Source organism: Sus scrofa, chromosome 3, assembly GCF_000003025.6.
Source record: "Sus scrofa isolate TJ Tabasco breed Duroc chromosome 3, Sscrofa11.1, whole genome shotgun sequence".
NCBI classification, from domain to species: domain Eukaryota; kingdom Metazoa; phylum Chordata; class Mammalia; order Artiodactyla; family Suidae; genus Sus; species Sus scrofa.
The window spans coordinates 128,766,068-128,781,061 of record NC_010445.4 but is presented as its reverse complement, the minus strand read 5'-3'; the positions used below and the strand labels follow the sequence as shown (position 1 = coordinate 128,781,061).

Here is a 14,994-nt window from a genome sequence, read left to right as displayed (position 1 = left end):
GCAGAGCAGAGGGTCGGGGAGCTCCGGGGAGGTGAGACCAGGCGACCATGGAGCCAGTGGTTTGGCAAGAGCAGAGGGCAGGAGACAGAAAGTACCTGGCGATGAGAGGGTTTTTTTTTTTTTTTTTTTTTTTTTTTTTTGTGGAAAGTCTGGATTTTTCTTTCTTCTTCTTTTTTTTTTTCCCAATTCTGAACATTTTACAAAAGCAACCTTCATATGCCGGACTCCCTGCTTTGGGTAAAGTCCCATTCCTGCAGCCTGGAGGAGAAGCTGCCAGAACATACACTGCAGGGCTTGCTGGGTGGTCTGCTCAGGTTTCTGCTATGGCAGCGTGGCCAGGGCTCTGCTTGAAGCATCCGTGTCGTGCCGATCAGGCGGTTGCTCCAGCCTCCCCAAGGACAAGCTCTGCCAGAGGGACCTGCCTCCCCCCGAAGGACAGCCCAGTGGGTTAGGGTTAGGTTGTTCTTTGGCAGTGATCTGGGGTGGGGTGGTGTGGTGTGGTGTCTCCCACCCCATCCAGGTCTCCGGTTCTCTGCCCGGACACACAGTGTCCTGTTCGTGCTTGTGCCCTCCCCTCTCCGGCTGTTGGCATCTGTCCTCCGTGTGGCGTTCTTCATCCCTAGCTATTTGCCAGCACTCAGATCTTTCAGGGACTGGAAAGATCAATGAACAGTTCTCGCTTTGAGAGAGCCTGCCATCGAAGGAGAGATGTGGGCAGAGCCTGGGTGGTTGAGGCTGTGGGCCTGCCAAGAAGAACACACAGTGAGCATGCAGGCAGCGAGCTGGGGCACCGTGGTCCCTGAGACGCCCAGCATCCTCTTCTGTGCCCGGGCTTGCCTCCGCCTGAGCCCCTGTGCCTGGGGGGCGGGATGGGGGTCAGAGACGTGCAGCTTAGGCTTTGGTCAACACATATGTCTGGCGGACTCGCTGGCACTTGAGCCCAGTGACTCCCAGGCCCTTGCTACTCGAACGCTGCTCACGGGGGTCCCAGCACAGTTGTTTGGACCTGGCTGCAGGTACGGCAGAGGCTACTCAGGGGCCTTTGAGCACAGTTTCTGGACGTTTCTCCAGCTGTTAGCATCAGCAGTAGGCACCAGGCCTCCAGGCAGGAAAGGAGATGGAATTCAGACTTGCTGCAGTTTTATTTCCGGCGGAAGTGTCTCTGTGGCCCCCTTCTCCTTGGCAGGAAACTTTGCACACAGGGGAAGTCCTTTCGAAGGTCAGCAATGCTGCCTCAGTACTGTTGGACCCAAGCGTCAAGGCGTTGGATGACAGAACGGAACACGAAGGTCCTGGAATGTTCTGGGGTCTTTCTCCTCCTGCCCTCGGTGCAGCAGATGCTCCTCTCCTGGGAGCCCTTGTCCCTCCAGCCAGCTCTCCATCCCGACCCCCTTCCCCAGGCGGGAGCCCACGGAGCCTGGAGCCAGTGAATCCTGAGGACCCGCACCTGCATCTTTTCCCACAGCGGCCTTGGGAGTCTTGGCATCGTGGGCGGTCCTGGCATCACGGACACTCAGGACACTGGGGTGACTCGGACTTTGTTGGTTTGAAGTGCATACAATTCTTTGTACTAATGAGAAAATGCACAAGGTAACAGAAAAATAAGGAATAAATCATGACTTAGGAAAGTGTTCTGGACTGGGGAGGAAGAATGCCGCAATTAAAAAGCAGCAGCAGTGACCAAAACCCCACCTCTTGGGAGTCAGGCATGTGTGGGTTTGAGCCTCAGCTCCTCCACTTACAGACTCTAGGCCTGCTCATAAATTCCCTGAGCTTCGTTCTCTCCTCTGTGCAGTGGGAGTGATTAAATGCCTCTCCAGACTCTGAGGTTCGTTTCGCTGGCTGACATCCGTGATCAGCAGAGTCCTGAGACTTTTGATCAGGGTAATTGAGATAGGAGGAGGTACGTCAGTGTCTGTCTTTGTGCTGTATGTTTATTTTTATTGAGGTTTCTCTGGCATTTTTTTTTTTTCTGTGCTCATTTTGAGACATCTTTTTGCTATTAGATTGTGAGTCATGGGCCGCTTTCTACCCGGAAGGAGACGGGGCTTGTTTGCGATGGATGCTGTGTGGGACGCTTGGATCCTCACCCCGCATTAGGTAGAAAACAAATAGATGCTCCCACCACATGCTGGTTTTGCAGACTGTGCACAGGCCTGCTCCTGGCCCAGGACACGCGCTCTGCAGCCCTCAGCCAGACGAGACAGCCTGCGGTTCATGTGCACCCTCTTGCCCTGCGATGTTTTGAGCGTTGCTGCCCCCTGGGTGTGTGCTTCACGCTGACTGTCATCTTTTGTAAACCCTCTCTCCTAATGCAGCGCAGTACCATTGAGCGTATTTAGCATTTAATCAATGTACAGCGTTCCTGGGTCCCCCAGAGACTCAGTTTCGACAAACTTAATCATGAAAAGTGAAACCATTATCTTGGTGGGAAGGTTTGGAGTTTTGGTACACCTGTGATGGGGAGACGCGTATCACACGGATACACAAGAGTAGCAGAGAACAGCAGTCGCTTGCTCTTAGCTGGTCAGCGAGTTGGGAATTGTTCAAGATGCTTTACGCACTTTTTGCACGACTGTCCCCAAAGCCCAGGAAGATGAGCATCTCTGTTCTGTGGTCGAGGGAGCTGTGGCCTAAATGCGTCACGCAGCAGGTCCCCGGCATCTGCCTGGAAGGACAAGGAGTCCAGGCATCTGTCTAGCCCCAGGGCCTGCGTTGTTTCTCCTCCTTACGTTGCACCCAGGTCCAAACAGGGCGTTCTATCTCCAGTGACCTCCCAACCCCAAAGCAGATGCTGTTGGAGGGGTTCAGCACCCACTCAACCACGGTGCTTCTCCCAAGTGGGTGCAGGCCTGTGGAGGCTCGGAGTGACCCCCCCCCCGCCCCCACCATGCTTCTCACCTGTTCTGGGGACTCCTTATGGTGTTGATGAGTTTGCCCCTGAAACCCCTGCCATAGAGGCCTCTGAGGGAGCCCCAGGACCGGGCCCCTCCCTTCTCTGGTTCTCTTCATCATTGTGTTGGTGAAACAGAAGTCTCTGAAGAAATCTACATTCACAGCCTCTGCCATCACCCGCTGCCTTTGCCAGATAAAAGGATACAGGCTGACACGCAAGGCCCTCCGTCATGGGCACCAGAGCTGCAATTGACTCGTGAAGTCCTAGAATTCTGTTTGGTGTTCTTGAGAGGTGACCTCGGATGGCCTTGGTGTCTATTTTTTTAAAGAAATTGCCATCTAGAGTCTTTAGTGAGTGAAGTATCCTCGTTTGCTAGGATGGTGAGAATTATCCACTTAGAGCATTCGTTCTTTACATACTTAGTATATATACCCTCTTTCCCGCGTTGTCTTCTAGACGTTTCTCTTCTGTAAAAGTCTTACCCACTCTGAGGTGGGTCCATCCACCTTCATGGCAGATTGGGAATATGAGGCTGGTAGAGAGAGAGAGAGACCTGTTCCAGGCATAGAACAAGTAGCACTGCAGCTGGATCTCATGTAAGGCCCATCTGTTACTGATAGCCATGCATTCTTTTCATGGAGTGGATCAGACATTTTTGGGGAAGGAAGAGGCTTAGGAAACAGCTTGGTGAGCTGTTGGCACCACACAGCGTTATGATACCAGTGTAATATGGTGTTGGTATTCTGGGCTCCGGTATTGTGCTGGGCTGTGATTGGAAGTGGAGCTGCAGGTGCCGGTGAGATGTTGTACTTTGTAGTTCCTTCACTGAAAGGTCCGGTTTCCATGCTCTTTTTTGAGTCCTGGTGTAGGGCCTCGGAGTTGTCTCGGTCTTGTTTGGCGGTGAGCTTACCTGGGGCAGGCCCTAGCTTCCCTTCCACTTGTTTGCAAAGTGCATTGCCAGGGCACCCTGGATTCCCAAGGCTGGTAGAGTAAAGCCAGAGGAAGCTGCACTCTGAAAGGCCCCCATCTTGGTGTAGGCTCTGCTTTGTGCCCTTCACTGATTCTTCTCACTTACTTCAGATGTTCAGCCAGACTGCCAAATGCGGGCAGGGGGGAGTAAGTAATTGCCCAGCAAGGGAGGGTCGTGGGGGGAGGACGGGCAGCTGTAGGGGTTTTGGGTGGCATGCATCTTAGAGTCAGGTGAGGCTGGGTTGGAACCCAGGCTTTGCCCTTGCAGGCTGGGTCAGCTGGCGATCCGTGCATTTCACACATGAATGACGCCATGGTCGTGCCTTTCCTGCACAAATGTAAGGAGTACGTGAAACAGTGGAATAGAGAAGCCTGAACACAGTGTGTTCCGACATCCGAAGTGTATTTGAGGGCTACGGCTTCCCAGCTCCCCTCTGCTCCCCCAATAGGCTCACTGGCGTGGTATCTGCCAAGTTGGTGCTCAGGGACTCAACCGCATCCTTAGTCCTGGGGCAGAAGAGGTATCCCTCGAATATTTGTGGAGTGAACAAAACCTCTAATTTGCTGGTTGCTATGGGCTACACGGCGAAAATACAGAAAACTGTCCTGCAACCGTGGGCCTGTTTTGTCTTTTTTTTTTTTTTTTTAATGCATCACTGCTCCTTCAGCCTTAAGGAAGAAAAGATGTTTAAAAAGATGTCTCTGTTTCTGTTTTTCAGTGCCTGAAACAGTATGTGGAGCTCTTGATCAAAGAAGGATTAGAAACTGCCATTAGCTGCCCGGACGCTGCCTGCCCCAGACAGGGCCACCTGCAGGAGAATGAGGCATGTAGCTGGGGAACTAGGCGCTGCCAGGCACCAGCCTGGGCATCAGGGGGGTCCCGGGATCTGGGGAACTGGGCTCTGCTGGGCACCAGCCTGGGCTCCTCTCTGCATCAGGGGGTCCTGGGCTCTGTCTGGGTGGACCTGGAATTGCATTCTAGCCCTCAGATTGTTTCACTCCTTTTTCTATTTTTTCCCCCGTAGATTGAGTGCATGGTAGCAGCTGAAATTATGCAAAGATACAAAAAGCTACAGTTTGAACGAGGTAGGTGTCCCAGTGTCTTAGCTGGTCATGACTTCTGTGACAGAATCCAGGGAACGTGGGGCACTGCTTTTGGTGGATAGGACTGTGCGTCCTTTGCCTGCAGCAGGAGGTGGAAAGATGCATCTAAATGAGACTTCTGAAGTTTCCCTGTCATTTGAAGTCTCTGCAGAGTTTGCAGCTGGAAGATGGCCTCTGTTGGCAGCAGGTCTCATCGGTCACAGGGAGGATCCATGCAACACAACTTGCTTCTGGGAATTTGGGACTATGGGGTGCCTTTATGAGACCCTCATGGGGCATGCATCCTTCAGCCAGTTAAGGCCTATGGTTGGAGGACTACCTCTTTGAACTTCGTGGAATGTAAAAGCTACAAAGGCGTGGAAGGACGTGCCGAGGTCAGGCAGAGGGGAACGGGGACAGTCACCATCCTGACCACACGTCCGTCCACCTAGTGCAGCCCAGATCTCGTTTCGCCAGGTCTCACGGCTGCCTGGCAAGCTTGTCCATCTCATGCCTGACACGGCAGGGGCCAGCTGACGTGCCCCGATTTCTGTCTCTGGCGGGTGGTGGGGTGGGGAGTGGATAAGGTCCCCCCGCTCCCCACGGTGGCCCGGGCAGCCCTCCTGACTGGATCCGGGCCTCTCCAGCATTAAGACACGAGAGCCTTTCAGGACGGGTCTCTCTCTGCTCTCCGACACACACCAGGATCACAGCGTGGTGTTTTAGAGCCTGTAGGTTCTGGGTGGCCTTGTTCCCACATGTATTCTGGACCTTGGACTCAGCTGAAAAGCAGCAGAGTGACAGAAAGGGTTGATGAAGTCCTATAGGTAAGACTTTACTGTGAAGATGCCACATCCAGATTCTAAAGCTTTTAGCTCGGTTTGTGATCCCTGAAATCCAGTCTTTCCTCTTCCTGGGCTGCTGCTGGCTCCTTTTCTGGACTGGGCATTCACGAGAGGTGCCGCCCTGGGATGTGTGTTTACAGGAAAACACCATCGGCTTTGGAATGCAGGATAGGCCGGACAAAAGTGTACAAAGGCTCCTCCTCGAGCTGAATGTGGAAATTTCTCTCTCTCTCTCTCTCTTTTTTTTTTTTTTTTTTTTCAAGGCATGCTAAAGATAGCTGCATTTCCTCTTGAGGTTCACTTCTCAAAAAAAAAAAAAGCAATATGTTGCCAACTTAAAAAAAAAAATCAAACAGAATTTTTGACAGCCTTAAATTCAAGAACTTATTGGTTTAAATGCCATATGTCATTTGGTTTGGGGCAGTTTGTAGTTTAAATATAATATCTTATGATACAAAAGTTAATATGTGCAGCTAAAAAATTGATCAATTTGGATTTCTGAGACTTTGAGCCTCTCCTGAAAACATTTTCCGGAGAGAATCTTGACAGAACCTGACAGTAATTTGGGTTACCAGAAAATGAACTTTCCATGACATTGAATTTTAAAATGCAGCTGGGTAAATGTTCCTACTTAATACTTTTAACTCTTGTTATTTTTTTCAGTACTTTGGCTTAGTCAAAGAAGATTGTTTTTTCATTTGCATAATGAGGAAGCCAACTTGACTTAAGTTAAATAATCTCTCTCAAACCCATCACTTGAAAGCCTTCTGCTAACATTACAATCAAAGCAGAAAAAAAAAAAAAAAAAAAAGAATGAACATGGGCATTATAGGACCATAGGACCAAAAACCTGTAGGAATGAATTAAAATGTTAGAGCCAAAATACAGCTATATAGCCAGTCACTGGGCAAATTCTGGGGCAGGATCAGTGAAGCAGGTTTCAACCTACTCTTCTCCTTTGAAATTCACTGGGGAGGATGCTGACTGGAGAAAAGTGACATTTTCCATGATGTTCTGACAACATGTAGTTCGTAAAAATTCCTGTGGTTACTTTAAGTTGCAGACACTGTCTCCATTTGCTCTCGGAATGTCCCATCTTATAAACAGAGCTTTGATTTTAATCTAAAGTCCTCCCTCCTCCCACTGGGGACCTGGGGAGGCAGGAGGCCAGGAGGGAGGCTGCAGGGCCCTTTCTGAGCACTTCCTCCCCACCTGGAAGACTCTCCCGGGCAGGAGGGGACAGCTGCCAGGGAGGGTCCATCACCCCAGCTCGCATGCCTCACCGCACTACACTTGAGCTCTGTTTGGATGCCGACCTTGCCACGCTGCAGGTGTTTATTTACATACCCAGGGCAGTGAGTGCTGGACCAGAAGGAGAGGGGTCTCTGGGCCTGCTGCCCTTCACAGCGTGCTTCTCAAAGGACAACCGTGTTTGAGCAAGAAAAGCACCCTTTTAAAGAGTCTTGGGCTTTTTGATAAGTAGGGCTTCTGGGCACCTGCTTCATTAATCTATTATGCATATCTCTCTGGGAAATGGGAGTTAGATGAGTTTCTTCTCCTGTGCCAGAAAATACACTGCTTGCCTTGTTTAAAAATAGATTCTATGCAAATATGCACTTATATAAATATTAGGGACAATATTTATGTATCATAACAGGTAAGATATAATGTATCTCATACATCATGTAAGCTATATGTGTGATAGAATAATAGGTAGGTAGATAGACATAGATACATATGTATTTTTACATCCTGGAAACAAAAACTCTGATGTTGCCTTGTGTGGATTTTCTTATTGCTGGAGTCCCGTCTTGTGCCCCAGCTGGCAGAGTTCAGCAGTGAGAATGATGATGCAGGTGTTACTAGACGCCCGAGGGAGGAGCCCGGGCTGTGCTCACAGGAGGGGCACACGTGCCAGCAGCCAGGGAAGAGTTCTGAGCTGGCAGATGGATGGGGCGGGCCGTTTGCCCCCCGATTCTCCCACAGGGACTCTCCCACGGAGATGGGTGGTGCTGTGTCACAGCTCCTCAAGGACAGAAGTCACACAATTTAAGTCATTACCATGGAAACCCTAACTAGGTCTCCACTGCCGTGTGCTGCAGAACTTAATTGGGCCTTTCATGAAAAGGCAGCTCAGTCACTACACACGCTCTTGTTCCTGTTCTGAGAGGAGTGGTGGGGAGGTGACGCTTGGGCGCTTGCCCCGAGATGCAGGTAGAAAGCTGGTCCCCTGATGAGGTCACAGAAGAAGGAGAGCAGGAGGAACTGGAAGGATCTCAGTTGGACAGCACTGTCCCTTCGGTGTTCTGGTGGACCATCACTCCACGCCTTGTCAGGTCGGCAGTGAAACACCCAGCCGAGGAGGTAGCTGCACCTGTCCGCCCATGTTTGCACGCCCAGCGCCCACACTCTGCAGCACGGTCCTCGGATGCCGTGCACAACGGGGCCCTGAGACGTGGTTGAGGCAGAGCCCTGCTCACATCCGCACAGGTGGGAGGCAGAGCTGATAGAGAAATTCCAGAGCTGGTGGGGGGATGGGGGTGGGGCAGGAGTGTGACTCAGATGGGGGAAGGGGAGCACTACCAGGTAGAAGGTGCGGAACCCTGCCAGAGGCCTTTGCCGTTTCCTCCCAGGGCATACTTCTTCCGCCCCCTGGAAGCACCCCTGCCCTGGGCCACCCCCTCACCCCTCCCTCCCTTGCCTTTTCCTGCTTCTCAGCCCAGGGAGCTACAGGCAGCTGCCCCCACACGTGTGCCCAGGAGGCAACAGCTGCCTTTTCCCACAAAACCACCTCCTCGGATCTGACAGCCAGAAACAGTCTTAGAAAAGCAAACACTCAGCTCAGCTCATGACAAGAGCTAATTTTACCCCTCCACTCACCATGAGGCGCACCAGGAGGCCTTTACATCATTACAGTGAAAAGCAATTAAAAAGTGTCACATTTCCCTGATTGCCAGAGTTCCTTTGTATTATCAAGACTTCTAAAACTTCTGCCAGACCCACCCATTGGATAGCTTTATACTGTTGATTAATACACCTTAAAAAGAGAAAAAAAGGTCAGGAATCAGCCAACCATGGCCAGTGGACCAGATCAGCTCGGCCCCCATCCTGGCGTTGTGAATAAAGCTTTATTAGAACACTCCGTCACGAGTCAGCATGGCTGCCTCTGCGCTGCCACAGTGGAGCTGAGTCGCTGGATGGAAAACCGCTGGCCCTCAAAGACTGACACTCCCTGTCAGCCCTGGGATTGGAGGAGGAGGAGTTTTTAGTCAGGTTGCACCTGACATGAGTTCCTTCATCGAGGGCAGAATCTGACTTCTGCATTTGATGGGGAACGTGGCAAACTCAGGTGTGGCCTGTCCGCAGCCCCTGACAGCCTTGGCCGGTTGAAGGTCCCAGTGCTTGCAGTTCTGACGTGGGTAAAGCTTCCCACTCCAGTGATGGCTGCTCACGTGGCCGAGACACCTGCAGGGCCGTTCCTCGTCTCCCAGTTCCCAGCACAAGGCAGTGGATTCCTTCTCAAGGGCAACCCTGCTGAACAGTTCGGGCCTCAGGGGCTCACTTGGACCCTGTGATCCTTTGGCCTCCCCGGAGTTTGGGCCTTGCATCAGCATCCACGTGGCTTCCTGTCCATTGCCTGTAGTTGAGGGTCCAGTCATACTGGACAAAGGGTCCAGGGCACGAGGAACCAGGCTCCCAGGAAGGGCAGCTCGGGACCATCATTTAAAGAGATGCGAGAAGTGAATGCAGATACGAAGGAATGGGAATGTCAGGCCCTCCTCTTTCTCAAAGTAAACGGACTGACGACTTCATTAAATCAGGCTTCTTGTGCTGCGGGCCCACTTTGGAGGAAGAGCTGCTGCTGGAGCGTGAATGCGCAGGTCTCACCTCAGTGCTTTGACTTAAACTTGGCGGGAGGCAGTCACAGGCGGATGAGGCCTTTGATGAGAGGAAGAGGCGGCCACCTGCCTTCTCTCTTTTCTTTCCATCCTTAGTGGGCATTTTGGGGTGCCGACTGTGCTGCTCACTGGGCCAGGCTGTGAGGCTATGAGCCTGAGGCTGGAGCCTGGCTGGTGGAAGCCGTGTCCTGGGCAGGCGGGCAGGGACGCCAGAGGCACGGCCTGGACCTTGAGGCTTCCAGGATATAGGGGTTCTTGAGGATCGGGGGTGGGGTGGGGATCTGCTGCCCCCCAGTGTGAGTGGGGTGGGGGTAGGGTGTGGCTGGAGAGGGGAGAAAGCCAGACAGGCCCTGGATGGTGAAGGGCGTGTTATGTCTGACCTTGACATTCTCCACACGCTGATGTGACCTTCCGTCCAAAGTTCTGCCAGATCCTTGGTCCTGCGGACTGACGCACCCATTTTTTTTTCCCCCCTGTGCCAGAGGTGCTCCTGGACCCCTGTCGGACTTGGTGCCCGGCGTCCACCTGCCAGGCTGTGTGCCAGCTCCAGGAGATGGGGCTACAGACGCCACAGCTGGTGCAGTGCAAAGCCTGCGACACGGAATTCTGCTCGGCCTGCAAAGCCAGCTGGCACCCTGGCCAAGGCTGCCCAGAGACCATGCCCATCACCTTCCTTCCTGGGGAGACCAGGTACGCTCAGGACACAGGCGGCCAAGTGGGCATGGCCCGAGGGCTGGAGGTGGAAGCAGGCTCCTCCCCAAAGGTGCCTCAGGGAGGCCCGGGCTGTGCTGGCCAGTTTCCATGATGCTTTTCTCTTGGGTCTCATGCAGACCTGGGGCTGGGTGGTTTTGTTTTATTTTTTATTTTATTTTATATTTTATTTGTTTCATTGCCACACCCATGGTATACAGAAATTCCCGGATCAGGGATCAAATCTGAGGTGCAGCTTTGACTTGAACCTCAGCTGGGGCAACCCCAGATCCTTTAACCCACTAAACTGGGCAGGGTACAGAACCTGCACCTCCACAGAGACCTGAACCACTGCAGTCAGATTTTAAACCCACTCTCCCACAGCAGGAACGCCTGTTTATTATTGATATTGGAAAGCTGATTATGTACCAGGCACTGTGCGAGGCCCTGAAACTATAAAGATGCGTAAGTTAACAAAGTTCAATCTGCCTGTCCGGAAAGAGAGACATGTGATCAGTTACCCTGCAGGGCTGTGAGCCCTCTGATCCATGAAATTTTCCCCAAGATGACCAGAAACCAGGGTGCCGGACAGGGAGCAGAGGAGGGGCGGCAGTTAGAAATACCAGAAGGATCACCAGAAACCAGCTCTGGGGCCTGAGGCCTAGGCGGCCACTTCTGGAAACGGGGGGCCAGTCAGGAAGGACATGTAAATCAGCACATTGGTCCTGTCCCCTGGCGGGTCCCTTGTCTGGATGCCCAGGAGGCCACCTCAGCATCCTTGGGTGTACCTTGAGATTTTGTAGGTTGAACCGTAAGAAATTGGTAATACTCAGCTTTTTGTCCTACAGTATCTGCAGTGGTGTCTGGTTCAGTTAGTTAGAGGCAGGGGCCCAGCGCCAGATGAGGCCACATTCCTGACTGAGTCACTCCCGCCATCGGCCACAGGTGTCACCAGCTGCAGCCTGTCTTGCTCTGCTGCCCCCACCCCCTCCCTGCAGCTCGGCCTGCACAGGGACCCTCTGGGCGACCCCGGGTCACATTCCTGTGGCCTCCTGTCTGCACCTGTGTGCCTGTGCCTGGAACAACCCTTCCCTGCCCCCCTGTTTTCCCAGAAACTCCTTGTCACCCTTGGCAACATTGCTGTCATCCCCTCCTTTGTCGAGTCCCGGTTCCCAAGGCAGGGTTGGGGGCCCACCCTCTGTGTCCTGCAGGAGAGCTTTTGCCTTGGTGACAACACAGCCTTGCTGGGTGTTAGTCCATCTCTTTGTGTGACTGGATCCTCCAGCCGGCCGAGCTCCTGCCTTAGTTGTTACCCCAGCCTTGGCATACAGCAGGTGCTCAAATGCTAGAAAGATGACTTGACTTACAGTTGGGCTCTGGATCCACTTACAGTTGGGGGTGAGGGGCTGGATTTCCAGGCTGGCAAAGAAGCACACAGAGGGCAGGCGGGGGAAGTGCCCCGGGGGGAAGTGCCCCTGTGAAGCCAGCAGGTGACTGTTTAAGAGAAGAGAAGCCCCCCATTTAGTGAGTGAGGGGGCTTCCGTTCTGGAAGCAGGGAGCCGAGGAGTCAGGAAGAGCCAGTGTCCCACTCCTGTGGGATGGAGGAGGGACGCTTAAAATCATAAAACCTTCCTAGGATGCAGGGGGTGGCTGTTGGGAGCCTGATTCTTTGTGTTTCTTCATCCCCCATGCGCTGGTCTCATGTAGGTCACTGCCCGAGGGCCACAGTCACGTCACAATGTCATGCTGTATGTGAGTAGTAAGTCCCTCGTGACACACCTTACAAAGAATAGGAACCAACAAAATGAAAAAAATGAGGCTGTGCAACCTAAAAAAAAAAAAAAAAAGGGACACAAGGGCAATTTAAATAAGAATTCACAAATCTCTTTTTGTAGAAATTGAAAACCTAAAGATTTCTTATAAAAATCTGAATTTCTGGCTTATCCAGCCACATAGAATGGCATTCCCACTTGGAGACAGTCAGCTGAGCTGAGCAGCAGCCCCCTCTTTACAAGGGGTTTCTGGAATCTTTACTTGGCCACAGTCCTCACCACTCCCCCTTGTCTCCCTAGTCCCTAGGCTGACCATCAGGTATCATTTATAACGGAGCGCACCCTTGGTTATTTTTGAGTGTAATTTTTTCCCTTTTGATTAACTCTCCCTTTATCCCCCATTCCCACCCACCACCTGACAAGTTTCATTCATGTTGTATGTTCTTCCTTAAAGACATCAGCGCATGTAGAGTGTGATGAAACTGTCCGGACTCCTCCCTGCCTTCACAAATTTGAGTTCATAGTTAGAGCTGTTGCTAGTAATCATTTGGAATGTAATTCAGGTTCCAGAAACTGTTTGAACATCAGCGACACTACCATGTAAATTTCACACCTTAGTGCCCTAGAACATTCATAATTTAACTATTTCTCCTCGGAAAGCACCCTGAAAGGGACTCCCCATACTCCATGCATATTCCTTCCAATCAGGGCTTTTTCTTCAAAATTATCTTATGAGTGGAGTTCCTGTTGTGGCTCAGTGGGTTATGAACCTGACTAGCATCCATGAGGATGCGGGTTCGATCCCTAGCCTTGCTGAGTGGGTTAAGGATCCAGCATTGCCATGAGCTGAGGTGTCGGTTGCAGATTCGTCTCGGATCTGTGGCTGTGGCGTAGGCCGGCAGCTGCAGCTCAGATTTGATCCCTATCCTGGGAACCTCCAAGTGCTGCAGGTGTGGCTCTAAAAAGAAAAAAAGGGTATATCTTATGAGCCACGTGAGAAAATCGGTTGCACTATTTTAAGGGCATATTTGGCTTTCAAACTGAAATGTTATCCAACCTGAGAGTCAACCTTGATCTGGGCACTGGATGCCTCGTGACTTTGGGCGCTTGCTAAACATCAAGCTCATTCCAGGGGGGCAGCTGGCATCTCCTCCAGTCTCTGGAAGCGTTTGCACATGTTGTGACAACCCAGGTTCCTTGTAGATCACGTTCTGGGCAGCCAGGTTGGTCTGCAGTTTGCTGTTAAATTAGAGACAGATTTGAGCTGGAGACCGTTTTATTGCATTTCAGTAACGGTATTACTGACAACCACCATTTATTGAGTGATTGCTAGAGATGTGCTGGTTTCTGTGTGCTCAGTACACGAAAGCTTTTTTCATCTCCATCACCCCCTCTGATGTGGATGCAGTTTGCCTCATGTCCGAGGGCAAAGAGACTGATGAGACACACGTAGCACTGCCAGGCCTTGTGTGCCTGTCTCCAGACCCGCTAACTCCAAGGCCATGCTTCTTCCTTCCGGTGCTTCTTAACTGGTCTCCTTGTGCTGGTGAGCAAACGGGAAAATCCCAAGGGCATGATCCTGTGGAAGCTCAGGTTAGTGCAAAGTGAGGCTGTATTTAACCCTCACGTGCACTGTGATGCTTGTGGAAGAGCCAGAATGCACTCAAAATGCCAGCATTTGCTCAGTTTCGGTGAATGGGTATATGTGAACGCCTTAGGTTCTGAAAAAGCTCCTCGCCCCAAGGGAAGGTCATTTTTCTCCCAGTGATGTTGAGTAGACGCAGTGAGTTCACACAATATAGCAAACATGCCCCATCACCAGGGACGACCGCCCTTGGCCGCTTCTTCCAGAGGATTCCCTTCATTTTTTAGCTTCCTTTTTAAGATTAATAGCATGCGTGGAGTTCCCTGGTGGCTCAACAGGTTCAAGATCGGGCATTGCCGCTGCCACAGTGCAGGTTCGATCCCTGGCCTGGGAACTTGCAGCTATCACAGGCACAGCCAAAAAAATAAATAAAAACAAAAATAAAATGAGTAGCATGGGGTGGACATCTTTCTAGAGTCAAACCTAAAAGACCGCAGGTCATCCTTTGATGAGCAGTGGAGAATCATTGCTTTCATTTGTTGGGCACTTCGCACACACCGGGCATTGCCCTGTGCTCCTCATGCATAACCTGAACCATCAGGCTCACACGGACGGGGGACTGGGGCTCAGAGACCTTGCCACCCAGATGGTGTCAGAAGAGCCAGCTCTTGACCCCAGGCTTCAGTCCTGCCATGCTCGCCACTGCAGGGCCACCCAGACCAATCAGGAAAGTGACGCTGTACAGAGGAGCCAAGTAGATCTTCCTAAGCCGTTAGTGTGTGCGTGGGTGTATTTAATTTTTAAATTATAGTTGATTCACATTATTCTGTTGATTTCTGCTGTGCAGCAAAGTGACCCAGTCATATGTCTATACATAATGTCTCTCTCATATATCTCCAGCAGGTGATTGGATCGGGTTCCCTGCGCTATACATATAGCAGGACCTCATTGGTATCCATTCTAAATGGAACAGTTTGCGTCTATGAACCCCAAACTCCAAGCCCATCCCACTCCTCCCCTCCATAGCAACCACAAGTCTGTTCTCCATGTCTGAGTCTGTTTCTGTTCTGTAGACAGGTTCACGTGTGCCGTATTTTAGATTCCACATATAAGTGATATCATACGGTGTCTGTCTTTCTCTTTCTGATTTACTTTTCACTTAGTGTGAGAATCTCTAGTTCCATCAGTGTGTGTTTGTTTAACATTCCTTTTTTTTTTTCTGATAATAGCAAAGAGCACATAATTTATTATCAAC

At 51.4% G+C, this 14,994-nt stretch overlaps 1 protein-coding gene across 13 annotated transcripts in view; it reads left to right on the top strand.

The window, feature by feature from the left end:
• RNF144A (ring finger protein 144A) overlaps positions 1–14,994 on the top strand; it is a 121,224-nt gene that overhangs the window by 87,072 nt on the left and 19,158 nt on the right. For 12 of the 13 annotated variants that reach the window (XM_021087902.1, XM_021087901.1, XM_021087906.1 and 9 more), the window contains 3 exons: positions 4,585–4,689; positions 4,891–4,951; positions 10,175–10,382. In XM_021087902.1, the coding sequence (XP_020943561.1) occupies positions 4,585–4,689; positions 4,891–4,951; positions 10,175–10,382 (374 nt within the window). Of the gene's footprint in view, positions 1–4,584; positions 4,693–4,890; positions 4,952–10,174; positions 10,383–14,994 lie in introns of those variants that run through there. The other variant, XR_001307920.2, reaches the window with a different exon arrangement.